Source organism: Paramisgurnus dabryanus, chromosome 1, assembly GCF_030506205.2.
Source record: "Paramisgurnus dabryanus chromosome 1, PD_genome_1.1, whole genome shotgun sequence".
NCBI classification, from domain to species: domain Eukaryota; kingdom Metazoa; phylum Chordata; class Actinopteri; order Cypriniformes; family Cobitidae; genus Paramisgurnus; species Paramisgurnus dabryanus.
In genome coordinates this window covers 1,009,132-1,026,425 of record NC_133337.1, presented here as the reverse complement: position 1 = coordinate 1,026,425, position 17,294 = coordinate 1,009,132, and the positions used below count along the sequence as shown (strand labels likewise).

Genomic DNA, 17,294 nt, shown 5'->3' with positions numbered 1-17,294 from the left:
CTCCTCATCAACTGAAACACCAGCACCATCTATCACATGGCCTAGGAACTTAACAGATTTTTTTAAAAAGTGACACTTTTTAGGAGCCAGCTTCAGGTTGCTGGATCTCAATCGAGAGAAGACAATCTCCAAGCGCCTTAATGCTTCCTGCTCAGATGGGGCAAAGACCAGCAAGTCATCAAGGTAGCAGAGAAGACTGGAAAAGTTAAGGTCACCGAAAATGCTGAGCATCATGCGCATGAAAGACCCGGGACTGTTGCAAAGGCCCTGAGGGAGGCGGTTATACTCGTATAAGCCCATCGGTGTTGTGAAGGCAGTGTATCGCCTGTCAGACGCATGGAGTGGAATGTTGTAAAATACCGAAGTCAAGTCCATGGTACTGAAAAAGGCATTACCTCCCAAAGCTGCAAGACAGTCAGCCTGATGTGGCAGAGGGTGGGCGTCTTTGATGGTTTTAGCATTGAGCCAGCGGAAATCAGTGCAGACCCTCAGATTACCGTCCTTTTTCCAGACCATCACTAAGGGTGATGCATACTCACTGATGGACTTGCTGATTATTCCTTTCTCCTCCATCTCTGACAATACTTCTCTCAATTTGTGGTAGTGGGCAGGAGGGATACGGCGATAGGGCAGACGGAATGGGCGCTCATCAAAAAGATGGATCCTATGCACGAAATCCTTTGCCTCTCCACAATCCAACTTATCCTTGGAGAAAACGTCATGGTAAGATGCAATGAGGTCTGCTAGTTTTCTCTTCCACACTTCAGAAACTTCACATCCTTCAATGTCAACGTCCATTAGACCACAGTCTTTCAACAACTGTTCAGGACCAGAGGACGAGGCCGTGTCATGGGCATTCGAATCAGGAACGTCACTGTAGGTTCTACTTAAACCCTGTGCAACATTGAGGTCTTCGACAGCTAGACAAGAGGAAACGTCAGCCAGTTTGGAGTTACGACGAAGTGTAACTGGTGTTAAATTAGGGTTAAGGACCTTCATTGGCACCCATCGATCACCCCACATTGGTGTTACTACTCGTCCGACAAGAATGTTTCTGGGTGCTGAACGTGCTGTGGTTGGCTCAACAATAATAGTACTTCCTGGGGAAATAGGGACATTAGCTGGTAATTTGCCCCAAACAAGATACTCACTTCTTGGAAGTAGAGTGATCGCTTGACAGAGTTTTACAGTACCAAGCTTATCGGGCTGCTGAGGACCAGACCACCGGGAGATACAACTCAGGAGCTCAAGGAATTGCTCACACTCAGGATTACCATTATTACAAGAGACAAGCTCCCAGTACTTGTCATGAGATTTCATCTTCTGCAGAATGCATTTGATTACATTGCTTCCAATTATGAACTCGTCTCTTTGTCCAGTCACCACAAGAGTTGGAACGACAAACTTAAATCCATAGACTAGAGGTCTACACGGGTCCAAAAATTCCTACCCGAACCCGATCAGACCCGCAAATGTGCTACACTGAACCGACCCGGACCCGTCTGTTGTTTTGAAAGCTGGACCCGGACCCGACCCGGACCCGTATATTATTTAAAAGCTGGACCCGGATCCGACGAAGACCCGTCTATTATTTAAAATCTGGACCCGAACCCGTCCGGGAAGACACAGACCCGACCGGCAAATATTCTTAGCTAAATGTTATTAATAAGTCAATAAACAAGTAGCGAAAATTAAACTTTTTGTCTTACCCATAGAAGTTAGTCTTCTCCCTCCTTGTACCTGTCTGTGTGATGCACAATCCTTATTTCCAAGAAAGTTCCATCCATGTTATTCCTCTCTTGACGATTGAATTTTTTAATGCTTATTCCAGCTTTTAAAGTCCACTTTACAGTCATGGTGATTAATAACGCAGTTTTACATCGGGTCAACTTGCTTAATAATGTTTGCCCATTTGAATTATAATAACGATTGCTCGTTCAGTGCCATGGCTGCTTTCGTTAGCTTTGCTTCTTTGCTATCATCTATGTGCTCTTTGAGTCGCGAAAACTTTAGATATAAGAGCAGCAAGACGGTCAATTTATAATATTATTATAAAAATAAGAGAAGTCAGTGCAAAATGCGCGGTACGGCGGAATAGGTCCCGCCTTCTAAATAAAAGAGCCAATTGTCAAAGGTAAAGTCGTTGCGTCTCACTGCAGAAGCTCCTGACTGGTAGCCAGAGAAACATTACAAGAGCGCATGCGCGTTAGCTGCCTGGTTGGAGCAACCAAATATAAACCTTTTAACGCAATTTTAGCGTCATAGAAAAAATTTATGCGACAGTTCATCTAAGTTTTTGTTGCTGATTTTGAAATATTTTATTTAAATGTGAGTGTGTGTTCTCCGAGTCCGATTGACCTCGGGTATTACCCACAATGTTAAACAGACCCGGGACCCGAAGTAATAGATTGAGACCCGACCCGGACCCGGCTGATCATTTAAAATATAGACCCGAACCCGTACGGGTCCCGGGTCGGGTCCCGGGTCTTCGGGTCTCGGGTCTTCCGTGTAGACCTCTACCATAGACCTCAATTTCCATGTCATAAATACACTTTGGCTGTATTGTAAGGCCACCACAGCCAACTAGGACCACATTGCTTGGAATTGCTTGAGGATGCGGAAGAAGACCATTAGCTCGCAGCTTGGACTCACCCTCTTCGCTAAGTGTGCAGGACATACTACCAGAATCCAATAGACCCTTTAATGTGTAATGGCCACAAACTGACACAGGAGCATAAAACAACTCACTTGCTCCATCAACTCTCTGAGACCCCACATATAAAACAGTTTTGTCTTCTGGCAATAACTTGCAACTGTTCACAAATACATTTTGCACATCTGTCTCTGTGAGGGGGGTTGTAAAATTGCCCATGCTACCCCTCTCATCACACGGGCCATTTAGTTTAACTGAGCAGTATCTGAGGAAGGAGTAGGGCATGCTGCTTTAGGACAGTCACTCTTAAAGTGGCCTGGGCTGAGACAGTGACGACACAGTCTTTGACGTCTACAATGCATGTACGTAGTGTGTTGATTGGATCCACAGACCCTACATGCTGGGCTTGAGTTAACTCTGAAGTCTGAAGTTTTGCCCACCTGGACCTGATTGGGCGTGGATAATGAAGCAGTACACAAGGACAAGACTCTATCCATCATGCCAACCATATGATGAAAACTGGTGTCTGGAGAGAATGGAACAGCATTAGGATCAAGGTTATTCACAGGAGGCAGCGACTGAGCAGGTGTGGAAGTAGGCTGCTGAGGAGAAGCGGACACTGAATTGGGGCACGTCATAACACTGCACTGGTTACAGGCTGGCAAAGACGTTGCAAGTAGCGTTCTCGAAGAGACTCTTTTGAAATCCCTCTGATAACTGTCCAACCGCTCCTGGACCTCTGCAGCACTCCACTTCTCAGCAGGTTTAAACTGAAAAGATATAGCAAGACTGGGGTCTGGGCAATGTGAAATAAACATCATGACAGCCTCAGCTGCGGGATCCTCGACACTCTTGTTGCGTCTGCGCAGACACTCGTCAGCAACATCAATGGCTTTGTTAAGCCTTATCCAGTAATCCATTGGAGTTTCATTAGCCTTTGGGACAGTATTATAGAAATCAGCCATAGGCATGTTGGAATAAGCTAACTCACTGAAGTTGTGTTTCAGTATGTCAAACACTGCGCTTGGAAGATCACTGGCACTTAGTTCAGGGCGGCTGCGCAGGGACACTTTAACCACATCTCTTGCTTTCCCAGCCAGCCTGCTCAGGATAAGATCTGAAACATCAGTTTGTGATTTGCATTTTATTCTGTTTAAATAGCTGTACATCATATCCTCCCATTCATGGACAGTGAATGAATCACTCTTATCGCCCCTGAAGAATGGTGGAGGTGCTGAATCTTGTTGAACTATCACTTTCAGGCTAGAAGCATCCATACGCTCACTGGAAGACTGAGAATGGTAAGGTGGGTTGGACTGTATTGGGCTGGGCTGGTGTGCAAGGTTTAGGCTGGCTGAAATACTTTCCCCTATTTTCTGGGCCAGGTCTGAAATGATGCTACCTAATGCCTCAGGCGTAATGACGCGTTCAGTATCTGGGCGTGTTATTGGTGTGGAGCTAGCTGTTGGACCTACTGAAGCACCAATTGCTGAATCAACTGTGTGCATATTATCTAGACCCACATTAGCTAAAGCCCTCCCTCTTCCATAACAACGAGGGGTGGCTTCTGATACCCTTGCATTTTGATTAATGTCAGGTCCACCACCCCTACCCAATGGGAAAGTGACATTAAAATGTTCCACAGAACTGAAATTGTCTTTGCTATGATCCCCAAACATGTCTCAAATGTTAAACGAAAAGACAGAAAAAAATAGGGGAAAAATTACCATAAAATAGTATGTTTTAAACAGCAAAACCCTAAACAACTCACAATTGTTTTAAATATATTTCTTTTGGAAAACCTGAGAAATCTGAAATAAAATCAACTCAGTTCAAAAATAGGATGCAGAATGAAGAACGTTTAAAGTAATAAGGAATTTCCTAGACAAAGACAAAATAAATTTTTTTTTACAAATGAAGCAGTGTCCCTTTAAAATCAGTCCTTGTTACAGTCTCTCTGGATTATTATGCATTGAAAATGAACAGAGCTGTTCTCCAGAAAAATAAGGATCGATCAAAAAGTCACTGAAACACTTTACCATTGTTTTAAGATGCAACAGTTTGTTCAGTGATGTCACGCGCCGATTCCCGCACACACACACACGCGCTGATTCCCGCACGTACACACACGCGCCGATAGTCACGCACACACAAACGCCGTTGTCGCGCACACACGCGCACTCCCGTATACGCGAGCACGGAGTCGTCACAGCCAATACAAATCCAGTTGTAATGAAGAAGACCAGGAGAGGAGATCGGCAAGTTAGACGAGCCGGCACACAACCACGGCGATCGGCGAAGCGCTGATCAGATGACCCGAAAAGATCACGGCACCAAGTGTAACTGGTGTTGTCTGCGTTGTGTTTACTTCCCGTGAAATAAAGACGAACATCAGCTGACGGGTTGTCTCCTCATTGATTTTTAATCTGACAAAAGATAACACAGTCTTTTAACAGTATGTCACACTTGCCCCTTCAGTTCTCTTCCATGCGGACATAACGCGAAAAGGGAAAAGGAGGAGTCATTCAAGAATTACAATTAATTAAAACAACATAACAGCATACCTGACAAAAGATAACACAGTCTTTTAACAGTATGTCACACTTGCCCCTTCAGTTCTGCAACACAAATGTAATGTGCTATGTAATCAGCATGTCTCAAGTTTAACAAGTTCTCATTTAAAATGACAACGTGAAAATAATGGTACACACATGAAAAATAAAGTGCTAAATAATGTTTAAACCAAAAACATGAGTATAAAATTGATTTTTAACTAAAGATGAAAGTAAATTAAACAGAGCTCAGCAGAAACCCACCTCTTCCATGCGGACATAACGCGAAAAGGGAAGAGGAGGTGCTAAAACAGGAGATTACGTTTGATGCTGCAGTCAGAGAATTAAAGGGGTATGCACACATAAAGAGATCCAAATCAGGTATACTTAAAACATGTAATATTTTTGTGTAATTCTACCTATAAAATGAACATAATACTTTCTATACCCGTTACACATCATCCATCAGCTGAGTGTGCCAGTCCACTACTGAACAGCGGAAATGACCACAGGATTTTACATCAGCACCTGGATGGACATTCAGATGACAAGGATAAAACTCTGCAGTCACAACAACTACTGTTCACAGACACAGCTCAGGCTGAGCCCTGCCCACAGACCTCGCTACAGCTGGATTGTGAATCAACACCCAAGGAAGTTTCTGTCGATAACGACGAAAGAAGGAATGACAACACTCCCTCCCAGCCTTCAGGAACACCAGAATCACAGCTGATGTCGTCACACTCTCTCTCCCTCACTCCAACATCACCACTTCTCTGCTTTTCAGAGAAAATGGAAAAACTGGTATTTGCTGGAACAAAGCTCTCCCACTCTATTGCTGCGAGTCCCCAAATATCAACCAAGAAACGGCGGGCTCCTCAACCACCAAAGCCTTCGGGCCCAGCCCGCCCTCCCCCTCCATCTGAGAAGGCACTTCGACCTCTGCCTCAACGTCAGGGATCACACCAGCCCTCATCTGCAAACAGCACTGGTAACTGTTGGGTTCCCGCTACGTCAGCAGTAGCAATCATAAATATTTTAAGAACAAGCGGGCGCCCGATGTCCCTTTAGTTTTCCCTATCTCTGTCCTGACATGTGATAGAAAGACGAAGGCCCTCTCCAACCGCACAGCAATTCTATCTAATCTCCTTCCTATTTTACGTCATTCTGGGATTGATACAGTGCCAAAACCAGTTACTGTTAAGTTAGCACTTCTGAACATCCGTTCACTAAGAACAAATCCTTTTTAGTTAATGATCTTATCACCACTAACAACCTGGACTTTATGTTTCTAAATGAAACCTGGTTAGATGACAGCTGCAGTGCTACAGTCCTCAATGAATCAGCCCCACCCAACTTTACTTTTATAAGTGTCTGTAGATGTTGGGTGCTGCCCCTTTAAGAACAGTGAGCTCGTGTGATGACACGCGTAGAGCATAGGTTCAGAGGGTAGAGAAAAACAAGTTAAACATGTGCCATGTTGTACTCGTGTTACTCGTGTTAAAAGGCTGTTTAATTACAGATGTGTTCAAGATTAAGCATAAACTAACTATTCCCAGCGTGGTAAGAAATACATTTGCTTGTTATATGTGTTTAAAAGGTTTGTTTATCAATGATTTATATCGCTATTTGCGATTAGCGCCTTAGCGTCTAAACGCCTAAAGTTACAGTGCATGTGTATGCTTAAAAGTTTTAAATACATCGTTTAATACTCTTGAATGTATGTTTGCTTAACCACTAAGTTTAAATAAGTGTATATAATACAGAGACTACTTCTAAAGTAAACGATTCATGTTGTTTACATTTAATACAATTAATACGATGACTTTCCATGTTTAAAGATGCTATATTGTGTCAGTATGCTATGTTGACCTACATAACGTACATATAAGAATTGAGTAGTTAAGCTGCAAATGTATTGCAACAAAATGCAATGTTTAATTGTATGAGTGTTTAAGTGAATTTAATTGATTTAAATGATTCAATTTATCTTTTCTCTCTAAACTATCTTTTATTTAAAGTCTTTATTGAGTTTGTAATTCATATGCCATTGAAAATTGTGAATATGGTTATTTGGCAATATAGTAATATGCATATTGAGTATGCTGTCTTTAAAAAAGGGAACTTTGCTAATTTGTATATATTTTGATTTGTTTTACAGTTTGACCACTAAATGCATGTTTATGTCAACTAACCTAACAACTACTTCACAACTACAAACCTGATCTTAAACTGCATTGTGTGTTCTGCACAAGGGAAATAAAAACACCAAACAACAACTAAATTAATGTGATCTTTATTGGTTACATTAAAGTCAAACACGAGGAATAAAGAAGACTAAAGTCAAATTAAGAAGATTACAACATTAATTGACAACATGGACGAAGACTCAAACCCAACCATTACTCCTGATCAACAACAAAAGAGTCTCAAGCATCAGCGTGGAGCTGCAAAGGCTGTAGTTACACGTTTGATGACACAAATTACAACTGCTATGAACAATAATCAGACTAAAGAAGTGGAGAGTAAACTTGCTGCTTTGGATGAGGCTGTAAGTCGGTTCCAAGAGGCGCATAACACATACAGTCAAACATTAGACGATGATGACGACCTTGATGCTTCTAAGGGCTATTTAACATCCGTCCTGCGTGAGGTTCAAGACTTGCAGCACACAGTTCTGAGTTGCCTTGAGGACTTTAAACTGTTAACGGAGGATTCAAATATAGAACCTTCAGATTTCCAGGAGCAAGTTTCAGCACTTGATGAAGATCAACCTTTAACATCCTCTGTGGAACAACTAACTGCCCAGCTTTAAGGGTTACATGAACTCAGGCAGAAAGAAAAGAATGCTATGCTTATAACTCAACAGGAAGAACCCCTGCGTACAGAGTTTAAATTACGACTTCAGCATGCTGAATCTGAAGTGGATGGACTGAAAGGCTTACTGAAACTTAAGGATGCTGAGACGGAGGAAAATCGCCAAAAGGCTACGCTAACAACAATAAACAAAGACTTTTCAACTCCTGTCTCAGAGAACCGATCCCTTAACTTTAATCCCTCATTCTCACCAGTGAACGAGAATTCTTTATGCCAATTTCTAGAGCTGTCAAGACAACAATATCAGTCACATATTGACTCTATGCATCTACCACCTGTTGATATTATCAAGTTTGATGGAGAGCCTTTAAAGTATTGGCAGTTTATGAGACTGTTCTCCTCTGTGACTGACAAAGAGACTGTGCCAGATCAAGAAAAACTCACTCGACTGTATCAGTACACTGTCGGCCAAGCTAGAGATGCTATCTCACATTGTTTGTACAACCCCAGTTCTAGCAAGGGCTATTCTGAAGCCATGGATATTCTAAAGAGACGGTTTGGCAGTCCTTATGCGGTGTCACAAGCATGGGTGGATAAAGTGCTCAACTACAAGGAGATTAAAGACAACAAGCAGCTACAAAGCTTTGCAGACATTCTGCGCAGCTGCCGTGATACTCTAAAAGCAATGAAGTGTGAGGAAGAGTTAAATGGTGGACGTACACTGTTGCAAATTGTGGAGAAACTGCCCAATGACATAAAGAGAGGATGGCTCACATTAAACTATGAGATCGTCAAGTCTGGACGTTTGCCAAAGTTGGATGACATAGTCAATCTTATCGAATCAGAAGCTGCTAAAAGAGCAGATCCTATCTTCGGGAATCTTCTTAGTCCTGCAAGTAGAAATACTCCTGCTAGCTCTAAAGCATATACTAAGTCAAGCTTCGATAAGAAAAGACAGACATTCGCAACCGTCTCAGCTGCAAATGATAGTACTGCATCGTCCACACTAAAGACCCCAACAAGATTTAAGTGCCCAAAATGCACTCAAGGACACTTTCTAAACCAATGTCATGCCTTTAGGGCTCTGTCCGTACAAGAGCGTTTGTCCTTTGTACAACTAAAGCAATTGTGCCTGAACTGTTTCATGAAAGGCCATCACAGCACAGTCTGTACTCGCAATTGGGTATGCAAGGTGCCTGGTTGTGGGAAAAAACACAACAGTTGGCTACATTCTGCCATCATAACATCCAACAGCAACGACAATAGCCAGCCTGTTAACCAAACTGCTAAAAACGAACCAGCTGCTGACCCACCACAAGCTATCCAAACGCATGCCACCGGAAAGTGCATTGAAGCCAGTCAACGAAAGATTGCACTTCCAATCCTGCCAGTAGTAGTTTCAGACAGACATAACCGATTCTCCATGAATGTCTTTGCTTTACTGGATAGTGGCTCAAATGGGACCTTTGTTTCCAAAAGGCTTGTTCACGCTCTTAAGCTAGAGACACGCAAAATAAACATTAAGCTGAACACCATAGAGACCAAAAATCTCAATGTAGTTACCTCTGCTGTAGATTTGCAAGTTGAAGACTCTCAGCAAAAGAACTCCTACCTGATGAAAGGCGTGCTCTGTCGTGATCATCTGAACATAAGCCTAGATAATCTAGTCACACAAAACGAGGTGTTCCAGTGGCCACATTTACAGGAAATTGCAGATGAAATAAGTCTACCTGATGTTGACCTAGCTGATGAGGTTCACCTGCTGATTGGTCTCGACCAGCCTGACATCCTTGCTCCTCGGGAGACACGCTGTGGTAGGGCAGGCGAACCCTACGCAATTCTTACTGGCTTGGGGTGGACACTTCATGGGCCAGTAGCTGATGGTTCGATGACTATCTCTGCCAATTTCATTCAAACTGATAATACTCTGCAACATGCTGTTGAAAGATTTTGGAAATTGGATGATCCGGTCTATGTAGACAATGAATCACTGTCTAAGGTTGACAAGCAGGTTGTGGATCTATGGAATATAAGAGCAGTTAAGGAGAAAGGTCACTACACACTACCAATTCCTTTCAAAGAATGCCCACCTCAGCTACCAAATAACTAAGCAATGGCTAAACACCGGCTGGACCTTCTGGGAAAGCGACTAAAGAAAGATCCAACTCTGCAGCAAAGGTATGTAGAAAGTATCTGTGACACACTGCAGAAAGGATATGCTGAGGAAGTTGTTGACATTAATAGAAATGATGGACATGTATGGTATTTGCCACATCATCCAGTGTTACATCCACGTAAGCCAGGAAAAGTACGAATTGTCTTCGACTGTGCAGCACGGTATCAAGGTACTTCATTAAACGATCGTGTTCACCAAGGCCCAGACCTTACAAACAAGTTGCTGTCAGTACTTCTCAAATTCAGACAAGAACCCATCGCTTTAAATGCAGATATTGAGAGCATGTTTTATCAGGTAAGGGTGCCGCCTGAAGATAGAGATGTACTTCGCTTCCTGTGGTGGGAAGAAACGATCCTGACAAGCCCCATAAACACTATTGCATGACTGCTCACCCGTTTGGAGGTGTCTGGAGTCCTAGTGCTGCCAACTTTGCTCTGCAACGAGTAGCAGAAGACAATCATGAAAGCTTCACTGCTGACACTGTGGAAACAGTGAAACAAATTTCTATGTCGACGACTGCCTTAAGTCAGTGCCAACGGAGGATGCTGCCATCAAACTTGCTTCACAGCTCCGTGAAATGCTTGCATGTGGAGGTTTCAAGTTAACTAAGTGGCTAAGCAATTCTAAAGAGGTGATGAAATCAATACCAGCTGAAGAATGGGCGAAGTCGTTACATGAGGTCAATCTTGACCAAGAGGATCTACCATTCGAAAGAACACTCGGTGTGCTTTAGGATGTGGAAAGGGATTGTTTCACATTTGATGTCAAGGCAGTAGACAAACCTGCTACAAAGAGAGGAATATTAAGCACTACAAGTTCCATCTACGATCCGTTAGGATTTGTAAGTCCATTCATTCTCAAAGCAAAAGCAATCTTTCAAGAGTTGTGTCGCACAAAAGTTGACTGGGATGAAAAGATTCCAGTAGAGATAGCTGAACAGTGGCACAGATGGCTAAATGACCTGCCTATGTTGTCTGCACTGACAATTCCAAGATGTCTTAAGCCAACAACTGCTAGTTGCTCATCAGTGACCCAACTCCATCACTTCTCTGATGCGTCAGAACTGGCGTATGGTGCCGTTTCATACATCAGGATTGACAACGTCTGCAAGCTTGTAATGTCAAAGTCAAGGTTGGCACCTATCAAACCAGTTAGCATACCAAGATTAGAGTTACTAGCAGCAGTTGTTGCGACAGAGCTGGACCAACACATAAAGTGTCACTTGGAAATTCCAATCGCTAAGACATTCTTCTGGACTGACAGTACTATTGTACTACAGTACATTAACAACAAAGATAGTCGTTTTCAGACTTTCATCGCCAACCATATCGCAAAAATACATAAGCGCTCGAATCCAAGCCAGTGGAGACACATTGATTCTGCTTCTAACCCGGCAGATGATGTGTCACGCGGAATGACCATGCAAGAGATGTTGTCAAGTGTAAGATGGATATCTGGTCCGCATTTTCTTCAACTGGAAGAGGAACATTGGCCCGTTCAACCTGTCATAAATGATCTACCTGAGGAAGCAGAGATTAAGAAAACAAAGGAAGTCTCTGCAGTTAGCACAAACCCAAATCAGGCAGAGAAAGGTGCAATGGACAGATTACTGGAACGGTATTCCAGTTGGCATCGACTGAAAAGGGCTGCTGCTATCTTGTTACGCGTCAAGGCTTTGTTAAGCAAAAAACCAAGTCTGCATCTTTCCAACCCTTTTGTGTACAGACTTCATCTTTTGGATTAACTCGAGCAAAACCCAACTGTCTTCTCAAGTTAAAACCCTTTCAGGATGAGAATGACCAGCTTCTTCGTGTGGGAGGCAGGCTAACAAATGCTCCAATTCCTTTTGAGGCTAAACACCCAATAATCCTACCTAACAACCATCACGTCACCCATCTAATAATCAGTCACTTTCATCTTCGTTTAGGCCATGCTGGATCGGAACGAGTACTCTCAGAAATTCGTCAGCGTTTCTGGATTCTTAAGGGACGTGCCAGGATTAACCAAGCTCTAAAGTCATGTCTACAATGTCGCAAGCTGAAGGCTAAGCCACAAAACCAACAAATGGCTGATTTACCTGATTTAAGAGTAACGCCTTGCGAGCCTCCATTCACTCGTGTGGGCATAGACTATTTCGGGCCGTTCTTGGTCAAGAAAGCTCGCAGTGAGATTAAAAGGTATGGATGTTTGTTTACATGTCTCACTACGAGGGCCATTCATTTGGAGATTGCACACACTCTTAATACTGACCCATTCATTAACGCCTTGCAGCGGTTCATTGCAAGAAGAGGACCACCCTCTGAGATAAGATCAGACAATGGAACAAATTTTGTGGGTGGACTTCGAGAGTTGCGAAAGGCTATCAGTGAGTGGAATCAGAGAAAGATTTCTGATTATCTGTTGCAAAACAATGTAAAATGGATCTTCAACCCACCTGCCGCCTCTCACATGGGAGGTGTTTGGGAGCGACAGATTCGCACCATTCGCTCCATATTAAACACCGTCCTGTCACAGCAGGCGCCAGACGACGAGGGTTTGACAACGCTGTTTTGTTGTGTAGAGTCTATTGTCAATGGTAGACCTATCACTAAGCTTTCAGATAACCCATCAGATCCTCTACCACTGACACCAAATCATTTGTTGTTATTGCGTTCTGGTTCAACTTTACCACCAGGAGCCTTTGTGAAACAAGATCTTTACCGACGCAGATAGCGTCAGGTACAATATTTATCAGACATTTTCTGGTCCAGATGGCTCAAAGAATACTTGCCTGCGCTGCAGCAACGCCAAAAATGGCTGCAACCAAAAAGAAATCTGCAAATAGGAGATCTTGTGCTTGTACTACATGAAAACACACCGTGCAATCATTGGCCACTGGGTCTCATTACTCAAGTCTATCCGGGTGCGGATGGTCTTGTGCGTACTGTGTAAGTAAAAACACAAGCAGGAATCTATAAACGTCCTGTGGACAAAATTTGCCTTCTGGAAGCCAGTCTTGTCAGTTAAATCAGTTTAATTTGAGTTTTTCTAAGAGACATCACCCTTTGTTGTTTGAATGACCTGTTTGGGTCATTGGGGCCGGGATGTTGGGTGCTTCCCCTTTAAGAACAGTGAGCTCATGTGATGACACGCGTAGAGCGTAGGTTCAGAGGGTAGAGAAAAACAAGTTAAACATGTGCCATGTTGTACTCGTGTTACTCGTGTTAAAAGGCTGTTTAATTACAGATGTGTTTAAGATTAAGCGTAAACTAACTATTCCCAGCGTGGTAAGAAATACATTTGCTTGTTATATGTGTTTAAAAGGTTTGTTTATCAATGATTTATATCGCTATTTGCGATTAGCGCCTTAGCGTCTAAACGCCTAAAGTTACAGTGCATGTGTATGCTTAAAAGTTTTAAATACATCGTTTAATACTCTTGAATGTATGTTTGCTTAACCATTAAGTTTAAATAAGTGTATATAATACAGAGACTACTTCTAAAGTAAACGATTCATGTTGTTTACTTTTAATACGATTAATACGATGACTTTCCATGTTTAAAGATGCTATATTGTGTCAGTATGCTATGTTGACCTACATATCGTACATATAAGAATTGAGTAGTTAAGCTGCAAATGTATTGCAACAAAATGCAATGTTTAATTGTATGAGTGTTTAAGTGAATTTAATTGATTTAAATGATTCAATTTATCTTTTCTCTCTAAACTATCTTTTATTTAAAGTCTTTATTGAGTTTGTAATTCATATGCCATTGAAAATTGTGAATATGGTTATTTGGCAATATAGTAATATGCATATTGAGTATGCTGTCTTTAAAAAAGGGAACTTTGCTAATTTGTATATATTTTGATTTGTTTTACAGTTTGACCACTAAATGCATGTTTATGTCAACTAACCTAACAACTACTTCACAACTACAAACCTGATCTTAAACTGCATTGTGTGTTCTGCACAAGGGAAATAAAAACACCAAACAACAACTAAATTAATGTGATCTTTATTGGTTACAGTAGAGCTGTTAGAAGAAGTGGAGGAATAGCTGCTTTATTCAAAGATGCCTTTCAATGCAAGCAAGTGTTACTTGGTGATTACCAGTCTTTTGAATATTTGTGTATTGTTCTAAAAGGTACACCACGCATTCTATTTACAATTATTTATAGACCTCCCAAATACACCTCAGCATTTGTTAATGAATTCACCGAACTTTTATCAACAATTTCCTCTGAATTTTATTATTTTGTTATTGCTGGAGATTTTTATATTCATATAGACAATGCAGAAAACAATACTGCAATTGAACTGTTAAATGTTTTAAACACTTTTGATCTGACCCAGCACGTGCAAGGTCCTACGCACAATCGGGGACACACTCTTGATCTGATCATTAGCAAGGGTCTAAACATTTCATCCACTGTAATCAAGGATGAAGCGCTATCTGACCATTTCTGTGTTTACTTTGATTTATTGATCTGTCCTGCCACTGATGCTAGATCTGTCTATGTCAAAAAAAGGCTCATTAATGAGAACACCAGTGAGGTATTTATGAATGCTATATCAAAGTTGCCAAACATATCAGCAGACTCTGTTGATGTTCTCCTTGAAAACTTTAACATAAAAGTTAAAGATGCCATTGATGATATAGCTCCAGTAAAGGTCAGGGTGATCACTGGCAGACGTAAAGCACCCAGGAGAAACACAACAGCAGTACAGCAAATGAAAAGAACATGCAGAAAAGCTGAACGTATGTGGCGGAAAACAAAACTTGAAGTACATTATAGCATCTATAAGGACAGTCTTCGTGCTTTTAATGTAGAACTAGGCACAGCTAGACAGACCTTCTTTTCAAACATTATAAACAACAACATCAACAACACTCGCACTCTCTTTGCTACTGTAGAGAGACTAACAAACCCCCCAAATCAAGTTCCTAGTGAAATGCTCTCTGACAACAAATGCAATGAGTTTGCTAAGTTTTTCTCTGAGAAGATCAGTAATATCAGAATGGCGATCAATACGGCCTCAAATTGTACTGTGGTCAGTCAGATATCATTGCAACAACCTCAGAAATTAGTCATTCTCTCAGAATTTGACATAATTGATATAAAAACCTTGGAAGAAACAGTACAACTTCTTAAAGCATCAACTTGCAGCCTTGACATGCTCCCCACATCTTTTCTCAAAAAGGTACTTAACTGTTTAGAAACTGTCCTCTTAAAAATAGTAAATTCCTCTTTGATCACAGGCACTTTTCCAGAGTCATTAAAAACAGCAGTTGTTAACCCTCTCCTAAAAAAAGAGTAACCTAGACAAAACCATTCTTAGCAACTACAGACCAATCTCAAATCTTCCGTTTATAAGCAAGATCATTGAAAAGGTTGTTTTCAATCAGCTGAACAAATTCTTAAACTCAAATGGCTATCTGGACAATTTTCAATCTGGTTTCCGTCAGCATCACAGCACAGAGACAGTGCTCATAAAGATAATAAATGATATTCGCTTAAACTCTGATTCAGGTAAAATATCAGTGCTGGTGCTACTAGATCTTAGTGCTGCCTTTGACACAGTAGATCACACCATACTCATACATAGACTGGAAAACTGGGTAGGGCTCTCTGGGATGGTCCTCAAATGGTTTAAATCATACCTAAAAGGGAGATGTTACTATGTGAACATGGGTAACCATAAATCTGAGTGGACATCCATGACATGTGGAGTCCCACAGGGTTCAATTCTTGCACCGCTTCTGTTTAATTATGTTGGCTTGAGAAAGCCAACATACTGTTGTTGCACTTAAACTTATTATTATTCTTTTTCTTCTGAGACTAAAATTTCTAACTCTAACTCGTCCTAGAGCTTTCAAGCTACAGCCATCAAACTTTGGACAGACCTTCGGTCTGATCTGACTCGAGTTGCTATATCTTTTCTAACTGATGGGACCTTCCGAATTCCTAAACGGGGCGCTGAAACACCCCAAAATTTCCATTGACTTAACATTGAGACAAACTTTGACAGGTCATAGCTGCGAGTGAGAAACTTGTAGAAACTTGTGGCTTACCACATTAAAGGAGGCTGACAGGCTGTGTAAGAACATACCTCACAATGGGGTGTAAGCTGTACCCCTGGGGTGTAAGAGGCCCCCAAAATTTCCCATTGACTTATAATGGGGCAGGAAACATGCCCATAAAAGGGAATAAAAGCGTCCCAGATGGAATATCTTCACTTTAGAGTGTCTTAGAGACATGGGGGTGGTCTCATTTTACTCAAGCATCCAATCAGTCTCTTAGGATCACCCCAGAGCTATTAAGCCACGCCCCTAGCAACAATTTTGGGTACCCTAGCAACATCTCCCATAGACTACCATTATAAAAAGCCCAGATGGATATCTTTGCACCAGAGTGTCATAGAGACATAGGGGTGGGCTCATTTTACTCAGGCATCCAATCAGTCTCTTAGGATTCTTATTGAAGTATTAAGCCACGCCCCTAGCAACAAAATATGAAGACCCTAGCAACATAATAAACAAAGCCTTATATCTCTGGATCTGAACATCGTAGAGACACAGGGGTTGGACCGTTTTACTTGTGGCTTGAAGTGTAATCATTATGGGATGGCAATTTTATCCCTAGCAACCAAACTTAGTACCCTAGCAACGGAATAAACAAAGCCTTATATCTCCGCTTCAGAACATCATAGAGACACGGGGGCTGGACCGTTTTACTTGTGGCTTGAAGTGTGATCATTATGGGATGCCAATTTTCTCCCTAGCAACCAAACTTAGTACCCTAGCAACAGAATAAACAAAGCCTTATATCTCCGCATCAGAACATTGTAGAGACACGGGGGTTGGACCGTTTTACTTGTGGCTTGAAGGGTGATCATTATGGGATTCCAATTTTCTCCCTAGCAACCAAACTTAGTACCCTAGCAACGCAATAAATGTTAGCTTCATGCTAGCTTCCTGCTAATCATGCTAGCTTCATGCTAGCTTCATGTTTATCATGCTAGCTTCATGCTAATCATGCTAACTTCATGCTAGCTTCATGCTAATCATGCTAGCTTCATGCTAATCATGCTACCATCATGCTAGCTTCATG

At 41.8% G+C, this 17,294-nt stretch overlaps 1 protein-coding gene across 1 annotated transcript; it reads left to right on the top strand.

Annotated features, from left to right (window-relative positions):
- Nucleotides 1-5,197: 5,197 nt before the first annotated feature.
- Nucleotides 5,198-16,204, top strand: LOC135747182 (uncharacterized). The gene is made up of 2 exons (XM_065265847.2): nucleotides 5,198-6,768; nucleotides 7,367-16,204. The coding sequence occupies exon 2, from the start codon at nucleotides 8,057-8,059 to the stop codon at nucleotides 10,130-10,132; it is 2,076 nt and encodes a 691-aa protein (XP_065121919.1). The 5' UTR covers nucleotides 5,198-6,768; nucleotides 7,367-8,056; the 3' UTR covers nucleotides 10,133-16,204.
- The last annotated feature ends 1,090 nt before the right edge of the window (nucleotides 16,205-17,294 follow it).

Coding starts and splice junctions, on each gene's coding strand:
- LOC135747182 (XM_065265847.2), top strand. CDS start 8,057: ATGCTTATAACTCAACAGGAAGAACCCCTGCGTACAGAGTTTAAATTA.